This window comes from Emys orbicularis, chromosome 3, assembly GCF_028017835.1.
Source record: "Emys orbicularis isolate rEmyOrb1 chromosome 3, rEmyOrb1.hap1, whole genome shotgun sequence".
Taxonomy (NCBI): Eukaryota; Metazoa; Chordata; order Testudines; family Emydidae; genus Emys; species Emys orbicularis.
The window spans coordinates 18,804,975-18,831,433 of NC_088685.1; the positions used below are offsets into that span (position 1 = coordinate 18,804,975).

At 41.7% G+C, this 26,459-nt stretch overlaps 1 protein-coding gene across 2 annotated transcripts in view; it reads right to left on the reverse strand.

The window, feature by feature from the left end:
• Nucleotides 1-400: 400 nt before the first annotated feature.
• PTCHD4 (patched domain containing 4) overlaps nucleotides 401-26,459 on the reverse strand; it is a 145,155-nt gene continuing 119,096 nt past the window's right edge. For both annotated transcript variants that reach the window (XM_065401869.1, XM_065401870.1), the window contains exon 3: nucleotides 401-2,034. In XM_065401869.1, the coding sequence (XP_065257941.1) occupies nucleotides 401-2,034 (1,634 nt within the window). The remainder of the gene's footprint in view (nucleotides 2,035-26,459) is intronic.

Here is a 26,459-nt window from a genome sequence, read left to right on the forward strand (position 1 = left end):
GTTTGAAACCCTTGTTGCTTTTTGCCGGGCAACTTTATCAAACCATTCTAGCGTACACTATTTTCTTCTTGATAACTCTTCCCCTCCCCCACTCCCCGACTTCAGTCTTACATGTGGCAGATTGAGCAATTCACATTTAGAGCTAGAGTTTTAAATTCAAGACCACTTGAAGGCCCACAGACTCTTCCTTAGTGGAGAATGAGAATTCAAAGAAATATTTTTAGATTATTTTCACTTTTGTTATTTTGTTTAGAAGAGTTCACCTTTACGTGTCATGAAATACCCCTTCTTGGTCTTCCTTTTCCTTGTTACACCTGGCCAGCGCAAGCAGCTGAGATCTTTGCTCTACTTTCCCTGCATCTCTGTGCAATGCTTTGTAATATATATCTATCTAAGCCTTTCAGACTGCTGTTACATGATCAGGATTCTCCTGAATCTCTATGCATTCAATCTCTTCTCGCTCCTTCCTTTTGGCCCGTTTCTTTTTCTTGTGGTGCTTTTTGGAGGGTGGGAAAAAAGTTAGGAAGACGGGTAAAATAACAAAACAGTGCAGTAGTGTGCAACTGCTGGTGAGCAGCAAACATTTGAACAGTGTGAAGGTCAAATTTGAAGGCACAAAGAGAAGGGGGACCAACCCAATAAGGAAAGAAGTAACATTTTGCAAAATGGCTGTCCCGTGATCTTGGAGGGAGTTTTTTATACACTGAGTTCGGGTGTGCTCAGTTGCTAGTACAAATGTGTAAAGCAGGGGTGCACAGTGATCTATGGCAAAATTCAAAGTGTAGATAAGGCACAGTATAGAAATACAATCCATGTCTACATTCCATAAAGTCATCAAGCCTAGCACACCCAACTCTATTGAGGTGACACTAAGAATTAACCAGAAGTTTCCCAGAGGATGAATAACCAGGAAAAAGGTCAGTATTAACACCAGCAGGATGCCAAAGCCAGAAATCAGGACAGGCATAGTTACTGATAAACCATAGTGGTCCATGAAAACAAAGGTAGGATTGAACACAATGAATTTGATGCTCTGTATTAGAGATAGTGGCCTTAACTTCTCCAGCAATTCCACCACCTCCCTTTGTGTGTTTTCACTAGTCCTGGCCACTAGATACATGCGGGAAGCAATGATGTTGTTCTCGTCTCCAGCCTTGGAGAAAATGATGTCATTTTTGAAGTGCTGGAATTCAGATTTTTTTAAAAAAGAGGTCTGGAGGATGCTGATAAAGTCACTTTTGTTGGTGGTGCTGATGTTGCCAACTCTCAGGTACTGATAGTATTGTTCAATCCAGGACACTGTATTGAAACCATGGCTCAGTGTTTTTAAGTCTTCTTGCACAGTGCCATTCCAATATTCAAGAGGTTCATAGATGTAGAATCCTATCACAGGACTGTAGTTGCTGAAATACTTCTGCTGAATGAGGGCATAGGAGACGCTTGGAGACTCACTGGCTAGGAGGTTGATGATGTTGGCCCCATCACTGATCTGTAAGCACCCCATAAAGGAGAAAGAGGCATAAATGAGATACAGTATCACCACAAATGGCTTGACGTAGATGTTAGTAATCCATTCATTGTAATGCTCTCGTAGGAAATGCTGGATGAAGTGATTCTGGTAGGGGTCAGTCTCATGATGAGAAGTGTGCTGATGGCCGTCACTCATCATGGTTTGGAACCACATAGGTTTCCTCTCCAGGTATTCTGCTGAAGGGATTTTACAACAGAAGATACTGTGGTAACGGTTCTGTTCCAACTGCCCAGCAAAGACCAAGCAAGAGCCAAAGAAGGAGAAGATATAGAAGTAGTTCAACAGGATGGAGACACACATGTTCTGGCAGAAAACTTTCACAGCCTCGATGTTGGTGAAAGGGCTGGCACCCATACCAAAGGCTATGAAGTACAAGGAGCTCGTCATTGTATAGGAGACCATGACATCGGAATAGGTGTCTGCTACCCTATCCTTGAATGGAAGGTTCTCTCTGGTTCTGCGCCATCCTGAAAGAAGTTCAAACACTCCTTTGGTTCCATGACCTAAAATAATAACAATAACAATGTATAAACACAGGTTTCCACTTTTCATTCTGCAACATTAATGTGAACTTTTGGCAACTACTTTTTACTAAACAGACGTTTAAAAAAACATTTGTATCATTTTACTAGTTAAATACAAGTAAAATTTTCAGATTTGTATGTCCAAAGTTAGACACTTTAATCATATTTAGGTACCTAAATAAGCTGTCTGATATTCAGAGGGGCTGATCCAATTCAGATAGGAGCTGATCCAATGCCCTTTGCAGAGAATGGAAAAACTTGGACTCAAAATGAAGCGAATTGTTTAGCTGCCTAAATATGGATTTAGGTTGCCTATCTTGAAGTGCTTGAGTTTAAAAATGTTTTCTTAAATGATTGATTAACATATAATATTATATTTTCTCCTTGTCTACACCTCTTTCTCTCTCTGCTATTAGAGCCTGATCCTGCCAGGTAATGAGCACCCTCAGTTACCATTGGAGCTGAGAGCACTCAGCACACAGTAGGAGGTGCTCCAAACCTCACAAGAACAGGTTCTTATTTACTGTTTAATCATGGGATGCATTTTGGGGTACATTTTGTATTGAACATGGAAGGTCATTCAAGCTGTGCTCTTGGCGACCTCTATTCCTGAATAGAATCTGAGTTCTGGGATTCCGCATCTATAAATTTTGACACAAATTGTGTAGTTAAGATTTAATTACTGTTTTTAAATGACATTTTTAGTGAAGCAGGTTAGAAAAAGTTTTCTTTCTCTGTGGAAATTTTCAATATTTTGTTGAAAAAAGCAAAAACCTGAATGCCAAAATGTTTTCATTTTTTTGGATGAAAAGTGATAAAAATTCCAGACAAAATCTGAAATAAAATGTCAATTTTGGAGCTTTTGTTTTCTCAGAATAAATTAACATTTTGAGGGGAAAGCAGACACTTATTGTGAACATTTTGGTTCAGTCAAAAACTCAATATTCTGCTGAAAACAAGTTTTGGTAGAAAATTGTTGACCGGCCCTAAATCTTTAGCTGTCACTGTGGTGAAGAGAATCTTCCAGGCACAAATTGATTGTGCCATTTTGAGACTGTGGAATTAACTCCCACCAGTACTAAGGACTATCACAAACCTCACCACCTTCTGCTCCAAGTGCAAGGTGGACTCCTTCGACCTGCCTTCTTTCATATAAACATAGAGCAGTGCGTTAGAAAAATAACAACACACACAAAATCAAAGCACTACGAAAACGAAACACTCCACTGCACACGCAATTGTCCCTTTGGGGAGAGGATGAGAGAGAGAATGAACCACATGTGACAGATGTGTAGTTGTAGCATAATGCACCACTGGAAGGTGCGCAGATACTATGCCTATGAAAGCAATGTAAGAAATTATATAGAATAGAATATAACCCATATGGCCTCCCTGAGTCTGCAAAAACCCTAACATAATGAATGAGCCATGTTCTGAGCTCACAAAACGTTGGTTTCACAGCATGGTTGTGCTATTTTAGTGATTATTCAGCAAAAAACATTTACTTTGGTCAAAAGCCACTTTTCTTTGAACAAACATTTTGATGAAATTTTTTTGACTGGTTCGAGTGCCTGCCAATTGCTAAACCAGTGATGCTGCACCTTTTCCATAACGTGGCCCCTTGTTACAGCACACAAATATTTTGGGACTCTTTTACAACTAGTCATAAAGAAAGGGTTGGTAGTTGCAACTCTGCCATGACTCGCCCCCACTCCAAGTTGAGAACCCATGTTCTAAACTATCTTAGATTTTGGGTCTCTTACATCAAAGCCCTAATCCAGTGTCTGCTGATGTCAATGGAAAGCCTGTCCTTGACTTTATGGGGCTTTGAATCAGTAGACTAAAGAGAACTGCAGACCACAGAAGCAGACATACCATTGGGCAGAGAAAGAAAGGTGGATATTGGAAAACAGTAGAAATAGAATGTTGATATATATATACATACACCTCTACCCTGATATAACGCGACCCGATATAACACGAATTCGGATATAACGCGGTAAAGCAGTGCTCTGGGGGGGTGGGGCTGCGCATTCCGGTGGATCAAAGCAAGTTCGATATAATGCGGTTTCACCTATAACGCAGTAAGATTTTTTGGCTCCTGAGGACAGCTTTATATCTAGGTAGAGGCGTATATATTTACTGAGCATAGCAAAGGAATTATAAACAGCAAGACAGGAGGAAAAACCCTTGTAATTGTATCAGAAACATGATGATAGGGAGACCCGCAGTTGGTGACTGGATAACAAATTGTGCTGAAAAGTCTGTTGGGTTCATTTTTTTATTTAAAATTTTCTTATTCACACATGACTTATGGTGCCAAAAACAGACTCTTGACAGCCATTCTGGGCCAGGAAAATTACAGCATAAAATGTCAGGTGCTGTGAATGTTGCCTGTTTTACTGGTGTGCACTGTAAATCAGTGTCCCCACTGATATGTAAATATTTGGCCTTTCAGAAATTTTCTGGTTAACAAAAAATCTTAATGGAAATGCTCCTCTCCTGCCAACTTGGATTTTGATAACTGGGGAACTTTGAGTTCCTGGGTAAGTTCATGATGAGCCAGGTCAAAGTCACAGGGTACTTGTTGCACATTATCACACAATACTCCTGGGGGAATTCTGCAACAAAAAATTAAAAATTCTGTGCACAATATTTTAAAATTCTGAATATTTTATTTGTCAAAATAACACAATATAATCACACCAGTTTCAATTATTTTTGGTCATTTATTTCAAAATACCTGTCAGCAAGTATGTCTGTAACAATACAGACAACAAAAATGATTCAAGAAATGTTTTTTGACAAATAGATTCCTTACTCGGCATATTAATACAGAACTCTGAGTAATAATTCATTTAAACTACAATACAGAACCGTATTTCCTGCACCTCTCAGAAGCAGTGCAAAGGCTTGGGGGAGTCAGGGGTAACGGAGGAGCTGAAGGAGAGGGAAGTAAATTGCTGCGAACTTGGGAGCCTGGGTGTGAACTTTGAGGGTTGTTGGGTATGGGTGGGAAAAGTATGGAACAGGTTTTTTTTGGGGGGGGGGCAGCCACCCCCTGTCCCTATGTAGCTCTGCACTCCCCCATCATCATGTGTCCCTGCACCTCCCTCCCCCCTGTGTCCCTGTGCTTCCACTCCCATTACAACAACAATTAAGAACGCCTTGCTTCCTCCAACAAAGGTACCGCTGACTGAGCTGAACTTGGCTCAGAGAGTTAATATAGGGTGCATCATTCATGAATAATTTTAAAAATCATCCAGTCAGAGACCATTTCTTCATAGGGACTCTCAGAATGTTGCTGCCGGCAGTGAGGAAGGCAGCAGTGAGATCCTTGTAATAGTATGAGCATTAGTGCCAGAGTTCGCCTTAAAGGACACTTGGGGGGTAATTAAGGCTCTTAGAGTTGGAGCCATGATGGGGAGGAGGAGGAGCTCCACCTGAGGGCAGGTCTACACTACAGCCAGTATCAACGCTCTGAGATCGATCCACCGGCGATTGATGTAGCGGGTCTAGTAAAAACCCGCCAAATCGACTGCAGATCGCTCTCCAGTCGACCCCAATGAGAAGAGTAAGGTGAGTCGACAGGAGAGTTTCTCCTGTCGACCCCCCGCAGTGTAGATCCCGCGGTAACTCAACCTAAGGTATGTTGACTCCAGCTATGTCAGGGGTCGGCAACCTTTCAGAAGTGGTGTGCCGAGTCTTCATTTATTCACTCTAATTTAAGGTTTCACGTGCCGGTAATACATTTTAACATTTTAGAAGGTCTCTTTCTATAAGTCTATAATATATAACTAAACTATTGTTGTATGTAAAGTAAATAAGGTTTTTAAAATGTTTAAGAAGCTTCATTTAAAATTAAATTAAAATGCAGAGCCCCCCGGACCGGTGGCCAGGACCCGGGCAGTGTGAGTGCCACTGAAAATCAGCTTGTGTGCCACCTTCGGCACGCGTGCCATAGGTTGCCTATCCCTGAGCTATGTTATTCATGTAGCTGGAGTTGCATAGCGTAGGTTGACTTAGCGCGGTAGTGTAGACATAGCCTGAGCGAGGGAGGCTGATAGTCAAAGTGGCAAGGGCGTAAAAAGTGGAGCCTTCAACAGAAAGACTCCCCAGCAACTTCAGCGGACTTTGGAATGGGCCCAATAGTTCTAGGGTCGTGCTCACCAGAAGCCTCAGCTACATGCTTAGAAAAGGTGTGAGGTGCAGTCTCCAAAGCACAGAGCTCCATACACTGTCTAGTGTGCAGTGGGGAAATGGGTCATTGCTACACTCCCCTCCCACAATCTGCACTGACTTACTCCCCTCCAGTCCATTCAGGGCTACTAGCAGCCCCCTCTGCAGTCAGGCACTGTAGGCAGCCACATTATGGTGTGCACATTAGTGGTACTAAGGATAAGAAAAGCCTTCCTCCCCCTCACATCACCCAAGCAACAGTAAGCCATGACTGGGCCCTCAGTGCACTGCATACAGCTGTGAACTGTGACATAAAGCACACACACTGCATTTCTCTTTGACGTATCAAAGCATCATGCCCCTCCTCAGGCCTCTCCGCTGCCTGCCAATTCATTGTAGGATCCGTTCAAATTTATCACCTTTCCCCTCCATACCACCTCACAGCCCAAGGATAAACCCTTCTGTGCCCACCTCCCACCCACAGTAATTCTGAGCACACACAGAATCAGGTTCCCTAGCTGTATTTATTCCCATCCCTTCTCCCCTGCTCATCTAGCAACTTCCTCCTCTCTGTCCCTTCCCACTATTTCTTCCTCCTTTGTGAAGGAGCATTTGCCACTGCATCTTTGTCCATCTGGACATCCCACATGTTTTTCCCTGCCACACTGACTATCTTTACCCCCTTATCTTTGGTACTTAATTTCTGCTATTTTCCTGATGACTGAATATGCTTAATTTTATTTCCCATATGCTATCTAGCGACTATCATTTCCTGCAACATATACTTTGTCTATTCAGGTTCTTATTGCTTTCTCGCTGCTCAACTGGGGCATCATCTATACTTTATGAGATGGATAGATGAAGCTTGACTTCTCATCAGGTGACATAGCACAACTAGGAGGCAAATGAGTGGGTGAGAGATAAGATCCTTGCGAGATCAAAAATTTGGTTGTTTTGTGTGAAAATGTTTGCCTTTTCATGTCACAAAATGTGAAATTTTGATGAAATGGCTATTTTCCCATCAAAAGCAACCCCGCCCCAATCTTACACTAACTAATTTCCACATGTCATCGCCACGGATCTGTGGTGGTCCAATCAACCGCTATTGTTTTTTCTGTAAAATGGGTTCATTGCCCTCCCCTGCACTTAGCAAACAGAGTCATTTTTGCTTTTAAAATTCACACACGAGTGAAAGTTCAGATGATATGAAGGGCATCTGGAATTCGTAACAACATGATTCTCAGCACAAATATTTCACAATCCTCCAATAAGCCCTCCCGACTCTTTCTCCTTACCAACTCCCAGTAGAACATTGAGAGCTCATACATGGAATTAATCCTGCAGGGTGCTGAGCACTCTGGCCTTATCCACCAAAATACTTAAGCATGCACTTATCTTTCACAGATTCAGAGATTCCTCTTGTCTGGGGATTGGTCCTGCTTTGAGCAGGGGTTGGACTAGATGGCCTCCCGAGGTCCCTTCCAACCCTGATATTCTATGTTTCTAAGGCCAGAAGGGACCATCGTGATCTTTCTAGTCTGATCTCCTGTATAAAACAGGCCATAGAACTTCTCCAAAATAATTCCTAGGGCATATCTTTTAGAAAAACATCCCATCTTGATTTTAAAAATGTCAGTGATGAAGAATCCACTATGGCCTTGGTAAGTTGTTCTAATGGTTAATTATTCTCACTGTTAAAAATTTACAACTCATTTCCAGTCTCAATTTGTCTAACTTCAACTTCTAGACATTGGATTGGGTTATACCTTTCTCTGCTGGATTAAAGGACCATTAGTAAATATTTGTTCCCCATTTAGGTATGTATAGACTCTAATCAAAGCACCCCTTTCCCTTTGCTTTTTAAAGCTAACTAGATTGCTCTTCTTGAGTCTAACACTATAAGGCATGTTTGCTAATCCTTTAATCATTCTTATGGCTCTTCTCTGAATCTTCTCCAATTTACCAGCATCCTTCTTGACACCAGAACTGAACACAGTATTCCAGAGATGGTCAAACCTTGCCAAATACAGAGTAAAATAATCTTTCTATTCCTACTTAAGAGTCTCCTGTTTATGCATCCAAGGATCTCATTAGCCCTTTTGGACACAGCATAGTACTGGAAGCTCATAGCTAGCTGATAATCCATCACAACCCCCAAAGCTTTTTCAGAGTCAATTCTTCTCTGGATTGAGTCCCCCATCGTATAAGTGCGACCTATATTCTTTGTTCCAAGAAGTATACATTTACTTTTAGCTATGTTAAAATGCATATTGTTTGCTTGAGCCCAGTTTACCAAGCGATCCAGATCACTCTCTATCAGTGACCTGTCCTCTTCATTATTTACTACTCCCCCATTTTTTGTGTCATGTGCAAAGTTTATCAGTGATGATTTTATTTTTTCTTCTGTGTCATTAAAAAAAATGTTAAATAGCCAAGAACCAATCCCTATGGGACCCCACTAGAAAAACACCCATCTGATGCTGGTTCCTGGTTTGCCATTTAATTTTGAGCCCTAACAGTTAGTCAGCTTTTAATCCATTTAATGTATGCCATGTTAATTTTAAATCTTTTTAGTTTTTTTTCATCAACATATCATGTGGCACCAAGTCAAATGCCTTACAGGAGTCTAAGTGTATTACATTAACACTGTTACCTTTATCAACCAAACTTGTAACCTCATAATAAAAAGATATAGTTACTCTGACAGGATATATTTTCCATAAACCCATGGTGATTGGCATTAACTAAATTACCATCCTTTGATTCTTTATTAATTGAATCCCATATCAGCTGCTCAATTATCTTGTTCAGGATCGATGTCAGACTTACAGGACTAGTTGGGAAATGGTCCTGCTTTGAGCAGGGGTGGGACTAGATGACCTCCTGAGGTCCCTTCCAACCCTCATATTCTATGATTCTATGACTATAATTACCCAGGTCATCTTGTTTACCCTTTTGAAACGGGCAAAATTAGTTTTCTTCAAGTTTTCTGGGACTTCCCCAGTGTTCCAAGATTTATTGAAAATCAAAACTAATGGTCCAGCAAGCTCCTCAGTCAGCTGTTTTGAAACTCTTGGATGCGAGTTATCTGGACTTGCTAATTTAAAAATGTCTAACTTTAGTAGCTTCTGTTTAACATTCTCCTGACATACCAGTGGATTGGAAAGAGTATTATCATATGATTTGACTACATCATCTGTTTTTTCCCAAATACAGAACAGAAATATTTATTGAACACTTCTATCTTTTCTACATTATTATTGATAATTCTGCCATTTCTATCTAGTAATAAACTAATATCATTGTTGGCATTCTTTTTGTTCCTAATATACTTTAAAAACTCAATTTTATTGTCCTTAAATCTGCTGGCCATAGATTTCTCCTTGTGTCCCTTTGCTTCTAATTTATATTCATTACTATCATCTTCCCCTTTCTTCCATTTCTTTTATATATATTTTATAGTTGCCTTCACTTCCTCTCTAAACCAGGTATGCCTTTCTTCCTCAGTTGTGCCTTTGTGGGCATCACATTTTTGGGGCATTTTTTGGTCATCACATTTTTCTTATTAAATTCTTCCTCTCAGCTTATTTGGCTCATATTTTCTTTTGTTTTGTGAAACTGGCCCTGTTAAAGTATATATTTCACTGGTCTGGGCTACATTCTCTTTGCACATTATAAATATGATCAAATCCTGATCAGTTGTACTTAAATTACGATTACATTTTAGTTATGTGATCAGTTCCTCTTCGTCTATCAATAGAAGGTCTAATATAGAATCCCACAGTGTTGGCTGCAATACTTTCTGAGTTAGGATATTGTCATCTATAATATTTCAAAATTCCAAGGATGTTTTAGTACATGACACAGCCAGCATATGTTACTCATATTGAAATCGCCCATGATCACACCACTTTTCCCCCTTCATACTATAGAAGAAGTCGTGTAGTTGGCCGACCCTCAGCCTGGGCTTGATTATAGTCTTGTTGAGTCTTGTGTCCTTGAGTCCCCTATGGAAGCTCCCAATCCTGGGCAATTTCACCGTTCCCAGCAGCAGTTCAGCTTACTCCCAAGGTTTTTTCAGAGCCCAACTACAGTTTAATATGTCTGTAGTCCATGGAAGCACTCCTGTCATCCTGCCAGAGATTGTTGGCAGAAGCAGACTTCCAGGTCCCTTTGCCTATATCAAGCTCATAGTGTCAGTCTGTTCCAAACAAGTGCGAGAGGGAAGGAAAGGCTGGACACTGCTTCAGACTGGGTTCCCCTTGCTACTGGAGCTCACTAGCAGTGCCTAGCAGCCTCCCTACTGCTGGGCAAACTTCCCTCTTTTTGTGGCCAGTTTCACCTTTTTAAGCTCCCCTTCTTCAAGTGGCGTATGTTCTACAGGTGTGCCTAATTGGCACTTCCTGAGGGTGGGGCGGGGGGACGGTTTCCATCACAAGCCAGCTGTGCTGTTCCCTACTGTGATTTGGTGGTACCCCATCTTGTGCTTTATCTGTTAGGACATTAAGAACATCAGAACAGCCATACTGGGTCAGACCAAAGGTCCATCTCGCCCAGTATCCTGTCTTCTGATAGTGTCCAATGCCAGGTGCCCCAGAGGGAATGAACAGAACACGTAATCATCAAGTGATTCATCCCCTGTCACCCATTCTCAGCTTCTGGCAAACAGAGGCTAGGGACATCATCCCTGCCCATCCTGGCTAATAGCCATTGATGGACCTATCCTCCATGAATTTATCTAGTTCTTTTTCTAGTTCTTGCCCTTCACAACATCCTCTGGTAAGGAGTTTGACATGTTAACTATGTATTGTGTGAAAAAATATTTCCTTTTGTTTGTTTTAAACCTGCTGCCTATTAATTTCATTTGGTGACCCCTAGTTCTTGTGTTATGAGAAGGAGTAAATAACACTTCCTTATTTACTTTCTCCACACCAGTCATGATTTTATAGACCTCAATCATATCCCCCCTTAGTCGTCTCTTTTCCAAGCTGAAAAGTCCCAGTCTTATTAATCTCTCCTCATATGGCAGCCGTTCTATACCCCCATGATTGGGACCTCCAGGTTCTACTGCAGCATAAATAATAATAATGAATAAAGTGAGATTAAACAGGGTGAGAGAAAGAAAGGTGGTTGTACTAAACTCATTCTTGTGGGGAGGAGGAGATTATGACATTCTAATCTTTTAGATTAAAACCTCGTCTAGACTTGAAAAGGTTTGGTGATACAGCTATACAGATATAGCTATATTGGCAAACCTTCATAGTGGAGATGAAGTTTATATCGGCAAAAGTGTTTTCACTGGTATAGTTTATACCAGTTCCCTGAGTGATAAACTGGCAAAATCACTTTTCTGCAAATATAGAGAAGTATCCAATATCAACTACACTAGGGCTTTTGCTGGTCTAGAAATGTCTTTAAAAAATCACATCCCTAACCAACACTGCTATACCAGCAAAAGTTACTTGTATAGACGTGCCTTTAAGGGGTCACTTTACTATACAATCATCTCCACTACCCATCCCCATTCCAGTGATTCTATCCCAGTGGATGCCTGGGGGGGGGGGAATGCTTTCTACATCCTTTTAATACTCCTTTTCTGGAAACTAAGCAATTCACAGAGCCTCAGGTGTCAACTGATTGCTAAGTGGCTAACAATTCTTTTACATTTGCAGCATTTAAGACCATTACCCTCTGTTTGAGCATTTGCACACATGCAACTCTTGAATACATTTTTGCATAGGTCATACACCTCTCAGCAGTCATGCCCAGGGCTTTCATCTGATAATAAGAATTTTGTACTTATAATAGCAATTTTCAGCTCTATAATGCTTTGCAAATATAAATCCCATAAGCCCCTTAGAACCTCCTGTTGGATAGGTATTAGTAGCCTCATTTTACAGGTGGGGATACTGAAGCAAAGGTTAAGTGACTTGCCTGAGGTCATACAGTGAGAAAGAGGCACTGATGGGAATAAAGCCCAAACCCCACTCTGCCATATAGTAGCTACAGGAGGGGTGACTTATAACTTATATTATATGGTAGTAGTGTGAGAGTGGGGCCTCACTGCATTAAGCACCATACAAATGCATAATAAAAGACAGTCCTTGACTGTAAATGACAGATGAAGGTGGGCGAATGGAAAGATTTCTACTCTCCCCCCCCCCCCCCATTTTACAGTTGGGAAATTGAAGCCCAGAGGAATTTGAAGTGACTTGGGCAAGGTCACAAAGGCAGCGGTAGCTGTGAACCACAATATGCGGCAGAGTGAGGAATTGAACCTAGTTCTCCTAGAGCCTTAGTGCAGTGATCTAATCACAAGCTCAGCCTTCCTCTCTGAAGAGGGATCCTGCGCCCCTGATTGGAAACACCCACTAGCAAGTGCAGTAAAACACCTCCATTTTATGAATGTAACTAAGGAGACATTTCGAACCACACACACACCTGGAATCGTATGCAACGATATGTAAAATCCTGCCAAAGACCCAATGACAGCACCCTGCTGAAACCATCATCACACTATGGACACTTTCCTTTCTCTCATTTGAGATTGCTCCAGATCCTCAAAGGTATTTAGTCTCCTAACGTCCTTGGATTTCAATGGAATTTAGAAGCCTTTGAGGATTGGGGCCTTTGTGACAATTTCAGGACTGAATATAAGCAATACTTTTTAAAAAACATGATGAAATAGACTTTCAGGTGCATTGCCCTCTTGATGGCATTGCGTGTAGGATAACACCCACTAATGCTGATTGGATTTATACAGACACACTGAGAAAGGTGCTTGTACCCTGCTGTGTCTCGCTTTCTTGAAAAGTATGCAGTACAGAATTGCTCTTTTAAGTCACATGTCCCTCTAATAATAAAATGGCTAATTAAAAAAGTTGGCTTCTATAGCAGGAATGTTAAATGAAGCGCAGTGAAATATCATCCAGCAGAACTGCACATCTTTACTGAAGGGGCCCTGCAGGGAAATCTGTTTCAGGACACTGGTTTTTCTGTAGTTTAGCACTTTGAGCAAAAAAAACCCCACCCTGAACACATTTATGCCTAAAAGGTTTTTCCGCTGCCTTAACATACCTGTGCCAGCCTAATGATATTTTGCGTGCGTGAATGGATGGTTTCCAGCTCCTGCATTGTGTTCCACTTCCCACCAGGGCCGCCCGGGGGGGCAGGGGGGCAATTTGCCCCAGGCCCCGCAGGGGCCCCCACGAGAATATAGTATTCTATAGTATTGCAACTTTTTTTTATGGAAGGGGCCCCCGAAATTGCTTTGCCCCAGGCCCCCTGAATCCTCTGGGCGGACTTGCTTCCCATGTGAACCCCAATTAAAAAAAATCATGGAATGAATTGCTCTGCACTCTCGCTGACGGAGGCGAGCAGTAGGGCTAGTGCTCTCACCTTTGTTTTAAATGTTTGCATTTATGTCTATTAGTGTTGATGTTTTCAGAGGTCTTTTAACTACGCCTCAGAGCCAGAGAGAGGCCCACAATCATGCTGGTCTCTTCACTGCATTTTAGGAGTTCTTCACTGATAGAGATACCATGAGCAACTCAAGTTTTAGTCCTTGGGCCAAATTCAGAAGCTGGAGTAAGCTACACTCATGTGAGGGTGAGATTTTCACGATTGCTCAGCGCTGGCCTAACTCTGCTCCTATTGGGGATTAGTCATTGGGAATTTCACTATTACAGAGTCAGGTCAACAGTGAGTACTTCCAAAGAGCTCACTCTTAGTCTCTATTATGCTGACTTAAACCCAGTCTACCGCTGTGTAAGGAAGGCTGAGCCGGTGTAACTCTCACACTGAGGAGCTGGAAGAAGATATAAGTTAAAAGCGCCCTCATGCTAATTTTACTTTCACCTACCTATGGATCCTGGGTATGTAAATTACACCCACTCAGACTGCTGGATACATCAGTAAGGCTTGATCTACACTGGGGGGGGGTGTCAATGTAAGATACGCAACTTCAGCTATGGGAATACCGTAGCTGAAGTCGACATATCTTATTCCGACTTACCTCCCGTCCTCACGGCGCGGGATCGACGGCTGCGGCTCCCCTGTCGACTCCGCTACCGCCGCTCGCTCCAGTGGAGTTCCGGAGTTGACGGGAGCGCGTTCGGGGATCGATATATCGCGTCTTAACGAGACACAATATATCAATCCCTGATAAATCGATTGCTACCCGCCGATACGGCGGGTAGTCTGGACGTACCTTGAGGCAGGTGACAAGCAGTGGGTGTCACTCTTCCCCTTCCTCCCATTTCCTGCTCCTTTACTTTCACTAGCTCCCTTTTCTTGCCAGTCCCTTCATCCTGATTTTACCTCCAATTAAAAATAGCAACAACAATCAACTACGAAACATGTGACTAAGAAAACGATGCCAATCACCACCATGTCCATTTGCTTCGGTGTTACATCTGTGCCCGCAACCTTCCATCTGTTTGTGTTTCTCAGATTGTATGCCCTCCAGGGCAAGGACTGCTTATATCTGTGTCTGCACAGAGACAACACAATGGGGCCTTGATCCTGAATAATAATAGCAATAATACATTAAATGTAATCATAATGAACAAAGGTATCCATATCATATTAAAAACAGTTGAAATATTTAATGTGGATGTTAAAAAGCAAATGTTAAATCAAAATCTTCAAAGTAAACCCAGCCAAGGCTTGAATGGGAGAAGAATGCAAGGAATCAAAGTGTACAAAATCTTTATGTCTTTGCAGGTAGCACAAGACTCTAGATGATAATTTAGCAACTTCGATTTCAAATCTTTCCCTAGTTATAGCATCTACAACCGCTTTTTGGAACTGCACTGCCATTGGCATTGGGTATGAGACCAAGCTTTGGCACTGGATTTGAACCAGTGACCTATTAGTCCTGCGGAGAATGTGTTACTAACAGAACCATGCTGGCATTTTTCTGTGTTCAAGGTTAGCCTGGCACTTTTTGTTTTAAAGTCACATTTTGCAACCTCACAGATTTTGGATGTTCTTTCTTTTTTTGTTCAATGAGTACTAAAATGCCTAATAATAAAAACCACTCTGAGTTGGAGCAGATCTAAATGTAGAGTATAGATCCAGATGGATTTGTTTAACAATTAGCTTGTCATGTGATTTACATTTGAATCAATATATACAGCTTGAAAATTGTATATATCCCCTGAATACCACTTATTTTTCTGCTGTGCCTTAGCAATGGTTAAAATCCTTTCTTTCTTCTTCTCATCTATGCCTCTAGATTAACTTTGGAAACAACGATCATACAAACAGAAATTGTCATCAGATGATGCAGCTTTAAGTGACACATAGAGAAATGTGAAATGAATTTAGATCAAGTTACTAATGAATTAATTATGTATTCATTTATGCCAAAAACACTGGGTAGATTTGTGAAGCTGATTAGAAGACTGAAGCTGCTAAGTACAAAATGGATCTATGACTAGAAAGATCAGGAAGAAGACTGGGAATATGAGGTTACCAATGGGGTCATAGGGAATGGAAGCATTTTAGTATCAAATTGATTTGTCCATGTAAAATAATGTGATGCAATCTCTAAACTCTGATCATAACTGAAGCAGTGAGTTTGGCTACTTACTGTTCTTCAGTTCTAGGAAGCAGTAGGCAAATTTGTGGGATTCAAAGAAAGGCAACAAAAATTATCAATGGGCAGGAGGAGAGATTAAAAGGAGCAAGTGTGTAAAGCTTGGCTGAAGAATGACTGAGATATTTGTGAGTGTGACAAACAAGAGAACAGTCCACACATTTTTGAAGGATGTATTCACAATGGAAGGGGAAGAACTGTTTAGAGCAGTGGTTCTGAACCAGGGGTATGCATACTCCTGGGGGTGCACAGAGGTCTTCCACAGGGTACATCAACTCATCTACATATTTGCCTAGGTTGACAACAGGCTACATAAGAAGCACTGGCGAAGTCAGTATAAACTAAAATTTCATTCAGACAATGACTTTTTATACTGCTCTATGTACTATACACTGAAATGTAAGTACAATATTTATATTCCAATTGATTTATTGTATAATTATATGGTAAACATGAGAAAGTCAGCAATTTGTCAGTAACAGTGTGCTGTGACACTTGTGTATTTTTATGTCTGGTTTTGTAAACAAGTCTTTTTAAGTGAGGTGAAACTTGGGGTACGCCAGACAAATCAGACTCCTGCAAGGGGTGCAGTAGTCTGGAAAGGTTGAGTGCCCCTGGTTTAGAGGTACCCAAAGGGGAAGGGTATAACTAGGAGCAATGGGATAAAATTAAGGGAAATTTTAACTGGTATTCAGATTAAACCTTCCAATAATGAGATCCATTAGTCTGTGAAATCGTCTCCCCGGGGAGCCTGAGGTTATCCCATTGCTTGAATAATTTAAAGCTAGACCAGGGGTCGGCAACCTTTCAGAAGTGGTGTGCCGAGTCTTCATTTATTCACTCTGATTTAAGGTTTTGCGTGCCAGTAATCAGGGGTGGCTCCAGGCACCAGCGCCCCAAGCGCGTGCCTGGGGCGGCAAGCCATGGGGGGCTCCCTGCCGGTCGCTGCGAGGGTGGCAGTCAGGCTGGCTTCGGCGGCATGCCTGCAGGAGGTCCGCCGGTCCCGTGGCTTCAGCAGAGGGTACGCCGAAGCCGCAGGACCGAAGGACCTCCCGCAGGCATACCGCCGAATCCGCATTACCAGTGGACCTCCTGCAGGCATGCTGCCGAAGCCAGCCTGACTGCCGTGCTTGGGGCGGCGAAATACATAGAGCCGCCCCTGCCAGTCATACATTTTAACGTTTTTAGAAGGTGTCTTTCTATAAGTCTATAATCTATAACTAAACTATTGTTGTATGTAAAGTAAATAAGGTTTTAAAAATGTTTGAGAAGCTTCATTTAAAATTAAATTAAAATGCAGAGCCCCCCGGACCGGTGGCCGGGGCCCGGGCAGTGTGAGTGCCACTGAAAATCAGCTCGCGTGCCGCCTTCGGCACGCGTGCCATAGGTTGTCTACTCCTGAGCTAGACTGATAAAGCATTGTAGGGATCAATCTCCCATTGGCAGGGAGCTAAGTTGGATGACCTAACAGGTCTTTTCCAGCTCTGACTTCTATGAGCCAGATCCTCAGCTGGCGTAAATCAGCATACCACCCTGGAGGTTAATGGAGCTGTGTTGATGTACACCAGCTGAGGATCCAGCCCTGTGACTCTATAATCATCTTGTTTTTGTTGCTTTCATAATACACCAAAGAGTCTAATGAAGGCTGTGTTTGCTGCATAAAATCAGTGTGTTTTTACAATGAGATGGCCAGTTCAAGATAGCTCTCTTGATGTAAAATCCTACTGGAGGCAGGGCCCCAGTAGAATCATAGAATCTCAGGGTTGGAAGAGACCTCAGGAGGTCATCTAGTCCAACCCCCTGCTCAAAGCAGGACCAATCCCCAACTAAATCATCCCAGTCAGGGCTTTGTCAAGCCTGACCTTAAAAACCTCTAAGGATCCTGTTACCACCTTGATCCAGCTAGTCAAATCAACCTCAGACCCCTCATCTGGAATCCACCTCAGGTAGCGACGCTGAGGTAAAATCTCCAGTGCCTTGTTTCACATTGAGATATCTATCTTGAAGTAAAAACACACTTTTTTTTTTTTTTTTGGCAGAGAAGACAGAGCCTTATACTACAGTCAAATAACTCTGGAAACAGGTGAGCTCCCAGATGCTGACTAGGTAATTTTTTTTTAGCCTTTCTGTACGTGCAGGATTAGCTGAGCTAAATGTTAACTTTTATCTTTTTGCGGGGTGGGAGCTAGACTTACTTGTGCTTATTAGCACCTAGGATTGTTAGCAAGAATGAGTGCTCACCAGTGTATTAAAGGTGCTACAACTGGGATGTGAATGAGTCTGTTGCTACAGTGCAGAACTAACAGTGGCAGAACTAACAGGGCATGGGGTGACCGCCCCCCCAAGGTGGCCTTATGTGTATCTACGGCTCCTTTTCAAGCATATTATGCAATTGACAGAAGGAGCTCATGATACAAATTTTCACACTGGCCTGGAGAGTGAGCCCACCCAGCACTCATCTGGCAGCGACGGCTCCTGTTCTGCAAGGCTGTGCCCAGATCCCTGTTCCAGGCATTGAGACATGCTGCCTGGGGCCGAATGTGCTGCGACCCCTGTGCAACACCAGTCACTCAAATTTGGCCTGTCCACCTCTCAGCCATAACCATGGGGCAGCCAGGCCAAACCCAACTGGTTCCGTGACCCCATATGCCAGGTTGCAATGCTCAGTGTGGAGAGCCAGGCCCAGCCCCATGAGACAGAAGCTGCCACTGCCGGCTGACTGTGAGGTGGGCTTGCTCTCCAGCTCACCACCAATGACCCATCACCCCCACACCACTCCTCCAATGTAAAACCTGGCTCCACCACCGAGTGCACCCCAGAGTAGGTGAGCTTTTCTGGGCAGCCTGGAAAGCGAGGCAATGGTTTCTGTAGTTTTAAATTATTATTTGTATTATGGGAGTGCCTATAGGCAACCATCATCAGGGACCCATTGTGCTAGCGGCTGTATATATGTAAAGCAACAGGCAGTCCCTGACTTGAAGAGTTTAAAGTCTAAATTGACAAGACAGACAAAGGAAAGGAAAGGAAACTGAGGCAAAGACACTCTCCCCATAGCAGAGTCGGGAATAGAACACCCCTCAGTTCAGTCCCCGCTCCGCTAGACCATTGCGCCTCACTAAAACACATGTACATAAATAATCATAATAATGTATTATGCATGGTATACTGAAGCTTTCACCGGGATAGGCCTCAAAGTGTTATAGTACCTCGCATTACAGATAGCACAAGTAGTCAAGGGGGTGGGGGACTGGGACAACTAGCTGAGTGGGGAGGTTGGGATGGGTGTCTGAAGGAGGCAGGCATCCTATGGAAAAATAATATGTGATCATGTGATTAAAGACTGTATAATAATGCATATGCAAAATGCCAGACTTAAGGTCATACAGACAACCTTAAGTCTGGCATTTCCTAACTTCTGAGTGCTTGACTTTGCAACCTTAGTAATGTACTTTTAATGTAGTTTTAATGGAAGTTTTATGAGTATCCTCCTCATTCAATGTGTGGCCCTAAGTGTTATTTATTGCACACCATTCAAATCCTGCACTCGACACAGAATGATTAATAGTCCCCTAGGTGCTTCTAAGGTGGTCTCACCATGGTGCCTGAGTGCATTGAAAACATCAACGAGTTTATCTTCATAATATTCCTGTGAGATTAAGTAATATGATCCTCCCCATTTTATAGCACGGGAACTGAGGCACTGAGAGATTAAGGCTAAAATTGTTAAATACCCACTAATTTTGGATACCCAACTTGAGACATCTAGGTTGTTATTTTCCAAAGTAATTAGCATTTTTATAGCACTTTATATGCTCAAAGCACAGCTCCAATCGACTTCAGTTGCAGCGTTGAGTGCTCAACCCTGCTGCAAATCAGACCTCAAGCGTCTCGCGCCCTGGGCACCCAGAATGTGAGAAAGACACAATTAGTGACCACGTGTGAACATTTTGTTTTAAGTGACTTGCCCAGCATCACACAGGAACTCTGTGGCAGAGGCATGGATAGACTCTTAGCCATGAGACCATCCTATCTCTTCTTGCAAGCCTGTGCCTCATACATTACCCATCTTCTGCAACAAATGAGGCAGGGGTCCTACAAGCAACAGCCTCTTTCACTACACAACCCTAATTAGTCTCCAGGCCACAGGTAAGTGTGCAGCTGCAATTATATTGAGGAGTTGGAGATACACCTATCTCACAGAACTAGAAGGGACCTTGAAAGGTCATCGAGTCCAGCCCCCTGCCTTCACTAGCAGGACCAAGTACTGATTTTTGCCCCAGATCCCTAAGTGGCTCCCTCAAGTATTGAACTCACAGCCTTGGGTTTAGTAGGCCAATGCTCAAACCACTGAGCTATCCCTCCCCCTTCCCTGGAGTTCCTTCCTGGAGAGTAGCCCCATGTTCAGTCCCTTGGACTCATCACAAAGCCTGATCAAATCCTCCTATATAATATCAGTTGCATAAAATGGGCTAGCTTAGCATATACTGCAGGGCAAAACTCCCATGGATTTCAGTCATGTGCAGCGTTGGCTTTATAAACATGAGCTGTGTTGGCTTGTGTAAACCTTAAAAATCCCCAGCCCTTCCCCTCACCCCACACACACTCCGGTTAGCAGCATTTAGCAGTTTATTAATAGCTCATTAATATGTATGAAACCTGACCATTAGCAGTGTGTCCCAACAGGGGATAATTAAGTTTTTGGCACCATTCTAATAGCATCTGAAAACTGTTTCCATTTTCTCTGGGGCCTCATTAGGGCAGTGTCAGCCTGCTGAGTTGTCCACCATTCTTATATTTTATTTTGAATGTGTCCTTTCCTTCCTAGAAACATAACCCAGGGGGAAAAAACGGGGGAATAAGGATTAGAGTGGGAACCCTGTCTCTGACGGGTTTGTTGCTCTGTGTATCATAACAACCTATAATAGAGATTCCTAAGGGCTGGTTTACACACACATTTTGGACCACTATAGCTATTTCAGTTAGAGGTGTGACTTTTTACTGACATAATATACTGGTACAAACTTAGTGTGGATGTATTATACCAATATAAAGGTGCCTTATAGCAGTATAGCTTATTGCCTGTACAGGAATAGCTATATCAATATAAAGCACCTTCATACTGATATAACTGTGTCCCCATTGGAAGTGCTGGTATCATTAAAAAAGTAGTTTTCTAGCACAGGCGAAGCTTTAGGTTTCAAAAATATTAAAAAATACTGAGAGTTTTGCAAGCTGAACAATTGATTTTTGCTTGGCCTTGTAATATTTGAGGATTTGTGGAGTAACTGGATCTGGAATTTCAGTTCAGGCTCATCTCTTTCTTCCATTTAAAGAAACTGTCAAGCAGGGAATTTTCCCCTGTAAAAAACCCTGTACAATGAAAAGAAATGAGAGGAATAAGGAAATTGATAGACTCAGAAGCTCATACACTTTAAGGCCAGAAGGGTACCATCATGATCATGTGATCTGACCTCTTGCACATTGGAGGCCACAGACCCTCACTCACCTAATCCTGCAGTAAATCCATAACCTCTGGCTGAGTTACTCCACAAATCTTGATTTAAAGACTTCAAGTTACAGAGAATCCACCATTTACTCTAGTTAAAACCAGCAAGTGACCCATGTCCCAAGCTGCAGAGGAAGGCAACCCCTCTGCCCCCAAGGTATCTGCCAATCTGACCTAAGGAAAAATTACTTCCCAATCCCAAATATGGTGGTTAGACCTTTAGCATGTGCTGAGACCCATCAGCCAGACACCTGGGAAAGAATTTTCTGTAGTTACTCAGAGCTCTCCTCATCTAGTGTCCTATCTCCTGCCAGTGGAAATGTTTGCAGATGCAGGTGGGCCATATGCCATTGTAGGCAACCTCATCATACTGTCCCCTTCATGAATATATCAAACTCAGTCTTGAAACAAGTTAGGTTCTGTTTGCCCCCATTACTTCCCTTGGAAGGCTATTCCAGAAATTCACTCTTCCAATGGTTAGAAACCGTCATCTAATTTCAAGCCTAAACTTGTTGATGGCCAATTTATACCCATTTGTTCTTGTGCTAACATTGACCCTTAACTTAAATAATTCCTCTGCATCCCTGTTTGTCCTTCTAATGTATTTATATAGATCAATCATATCTCCCCTTGGCCTTCATTTTGTTAGGTTAAACAAGCCAAACTCCTTAAGTCTCCTCTCATAAGGTAGGTTCTCCATTCCTCTGATTATCCCAGTAGCCCTTCATAAGAACATCGGAATGGCCATACTGGGTCAAACCAAGGGTCCATCTAGCCCAGCATCCTGTCTGCCGACAGTGGCCAATGCCAGGTGCCCCAGAGGGAGTGAACCTAACAGGCAACGATCAAGTGATCTCTCTCCTGCCATCCATCTCCACCCTCTGACAAACAGAGGCTGGGGCACCATTCCTTACCCATCCTGGCTAATAGCCATTAATGGACTTAACTTCCATGAATTTATCTAGTTCTCTTTTAAACCCTGTTATAGTCCTAGCCTTCACAACCTCCTCAGACAAGGAGTTCCACAGGTTGAGTGTGCACTGTGTGAAGAAGAACTTCCTTTTATTTGTTTTAAACCTGCTGTCCATTAATTTCATTTGGTGGCCCCTAGTTCTTAAGTTATGGGAACAAGTAAATAACTTTTCCTTATTCACTTTCTTCACACCACTCATGATTTTATATACCTCTATCATACCCCTCCCCCCCTTAGTCTCCTCTTTTCCTTCTGTGCACCTGTTCCAGTTTGCATTCATCTTAAGCATGGGAGACCAGAACTGCACACAACATTCCAAATGCGGTCTCACTAGTGCCTCGTACAATGGTAATAAAACTTCCTATCTCTACTGGAAATACCATGCCTGATGCATCCTAGGATTTCATTAGTCTTTTTCACAGCTGCATCTCAATGGCGACTCATAGTCATCCTGTGATTGACCAATAGTCTTTCTCCTCCTTTTTCTCTTCCAACTGGTAAATGCCCAGCTTATAGCAAAATCTCTTGTTGTTAGTCCCTAAGTGCACCAACTTGAGCTTTCCACTATTAAATTTCATCCCATTTTTATTATTCCATTTTTCAAGGTCATCCACATCTTCTTCTATAATAGTCCAGTCCTCCTCCATATTAGCAATACCTCCCAACTTTTATCATCCACAGATTTTATTAGCACACTCCCACTTTTTGTGCCAACATCATTAATGAAAATGTTAAATAAAATCGGTCCCAAAGCCAATCCTTGAGGAACTCCTCTAATAACCTCTGTCTAGCCTGACACTTCATCTTTCAGTATGATCTGTTATACTCTCCCCTTTAATCTTTCCATTCTCATGTTAATCCCCATCTTCTCCAGTTTAAGTAATCATTTCCCATCTGGCACTGTATCAAAAGCCTTACTGAAACCCAGCTAGATTAGATCTACTGCATTTTCTTTATCTAGAAAATCAGTTATCTTCTCAAAGAAAAAAATCAGTTTCGTCTGGCATGATCTACCTTTTGTAAAACCATCGTGTATTTCATTCCAATTACTATTTAAGTCTATATCTTTAAGTACTCTTTCAAGATTAGTTCCAAGACCTTGCATAAAACTGAGGTCAAAGTAACGGGCCTGTAGTTTCCCAGATCATTTTTTTTCCAGTTTGCTCTGCAACCTTTCCCTACAAATTTTTTCCCCTTGCTTGTGATGCAGGGTTCAGATCGTTTCTGCAACTTGCACTTAAAGTAATTCAAAGCCTCCTCCACATTCAGATCCTTGAGTTCTTCAGTCCAGTCCACTTCCCTAACTAATTCCCTTAAATTTTAAAGGCACCTTTTGAAATCAGGGACCCTCGTTGCAGACCTATTTTTGTTTATCCTTCTATTTAATTTAAACGGAATTAACTCATGATCACTCAAACCAAAGTTGTCCTCTACAGCCAGTTCTTCTATAGGTCGTCACTACTTACCAATACTTAATATAAAAGGGCATCACCTCTTGTTGGTTAGCTGACTATCTGGTGAAGAAATCTTGCAGCTATCACATCAAGGAATATCTGGGCCCTCCCATTATCGGTAGCATTTGTCCTCCAATCTATATCTGGGAATTTAAAGTCTCCCATAATCACACAATTCCCAGTAGTATTTATTTCATTAAAATATTAAAGAGGTCTCTATCCATTTCCAAATCAGATCCTGGGGTTCTGTAGCAGACCCCAAGCACTATTCCAGTGGAGCTTCTGTTACCTTTCTTCCCCAAAGTGATTTAGACTGAAACAGATTCCATTTTATCTATTCCATCACTTCATATTTATTTACAGTCTACCTTGTCATTAATATACAATACTATTCCATCACCTTTTTCTTTCTTTCTGTCTTTCCTGAACAGCACATACTCTTCTTTACCAGTATGCCAGTCAGGACTACTATTCCACCATGTTTCCATTATCCCTATAATATCTGGTTTCACTTCCTGCACCAGTAGTTCTAGTTCCTCCACGTTGTTACCTAGGCTTCTTGCATTGGTATACACACATCTTAGTTGTTTCCTCTTGGCCTCATCCAGGTTCCTTGCCTGATTAGGTACAGTCATTTTACTGCCAGTATCACCCACCTGACTGTTATTGTCAGTGGTATTGGCACTATCTTACCTCTTGTTTTCCATTCTCCTATCCTCTGTCATTCCTTTCTCCATTGCTGTATCCTCTTTTACTTGATTTTCCTCCTGCCCGATATTAGAATCAGGCATGGAGATTACAAGGGCATTTCCCAACTATCTCCCCTAAATTACTAGTTTAAAGCTCTTTTAATCAGTTGTGAAAAGCTCCATCCCAGAAGTTTATTTCCTTCCCTATTCAGCTGGAGTTCATCCCATGAGAACAGTCCTCTGCCTGTGAATGCTTCCCAGTGGCTAAACATCCCAAAGCCCTCCTTATAGCACCATTGCCGGAACCATCTGTTGATCATCATAACTTTGTCTTGCCTTCACTCTCCTCCTCTAGGAACAGGTAGAATCCCACTGAAGATCATCTGAGACTCCGTTTCCTTAAGCATCTTCCCCAGCCTGGTGTAGTCTTCCTTGATATATTCCAATAATAATCTAGCAGTATCATTTGTTCCCACTTGAATGACAATCAGTGGATTATTTCCTGCTCATTAGGATCCTCTTCAGCCTTAGGTCCACATCCTGTAGCTTAGTTCCCAGCAGATACACCCTTCTGTTCTCTGGATCAGCTCTGGTGACAGGTCTGTCTGTTCTTCTTAGTAGGGAGTCCAAAGTTATGTAGACCTGCCTCTTCCTGATGCAATTCTCAGGCCTTCCCTCTTCTGTTCTTCTTTCTGGCTACTAGTCTTTGTGTCTTCTGTTCTCACACAAAATCTCCTGAGTCATCCTCTATCCTCCTTTGTCTCTTCTCTTCTTCTTATAGGACTAGCCACTCTTATCTTCTTCCTTGTCTTCCCATCTTTCATTACTGCCTGCCTCTCCCTTTCAACTGTTAAAATTCCAAATGCTTTGACTGTTCTTTCTCTTTCCATGTGTTTAATATAGGTTAAAACATATTTAATGATGGTTACAATGGGAGCGAGCCAGTGATAATTTGAGGCCAAACTCCTGAGTAGAGCTATCTGAATAAAAATATTTTTCAGTTCATTGGCAATTCTGAACAATTGAAAGGAAAAAAAAATTGTTTCAAGCTGAACCAAAACCAAAATTTTTCAAAATTCTCAGCAAATCACAAAGGAAGAAGAAATTTGTTTTCATTCTGAGCTTTTTTTTTTTTTTTTTTTTTTTTTTTTTACATTTGTGAATTATTTTTAAAGAAAAATTGAAGGAAATTTTAAAACAAAGAATTGTTTTGAACCAAAAATCCTTTCATTTTAAAAAAGTTGAAACAGTTTTTTCCAACAAACTTGAACAATTAGGCAAAACCAGTACAAATTCACAAAATGTTTTGGTAACACTAAATCTGCATTTTCTGCACAAAAATATTTCAGCTGAAAAATTTTGCCCAGCTTTACTGAGAACATTAACTGTTTGATGGCATAGCAGTAAACAAGAATTTTAAAATACATTGGGTCAGAGAACCCACTAGCTAGTAAGGGCTTTACTTCTGGAAGAAAGCTAGGTTCAGAAGAAAGAAAATGTTAATTCACACAGAAAACAAAGTATTGATTACCCCTATTAATCATAAACCGAGGGCATACTTCACTTTATATTACATTGTTATGCCAGCAAACCCTTGTGAATGGTGCTTAGCAGTGTTTGTTCATTGTATTGAATTTGCTCTGAAAGTTAATAATAATAAATATGAAACAAACATATGCATAAAACACTGCCTGCAATGTAGATGTTTGATACACAACAAACTTGTATGTTGTTTAAGAAAAGAAATTTTAAATTTGTCTACCTTCTAGTAGTGCCAGTATACTGGTTTATTTTAGATGACTGATTTTAAAGAATACTGTTTATTCATCCAAAATATTACATTATAACAACTTTCTTTCAATGTTAAGGAACTAAATGATGGTCAGATCTTGTCATGAATTACCATTATGAGACTGAACCAGATATCTATATGGGTTCAATCCACAACTTCTTAAACTGGAAGATTATTATGCCAATAGCATTTTTCATTCATAAGGATCTC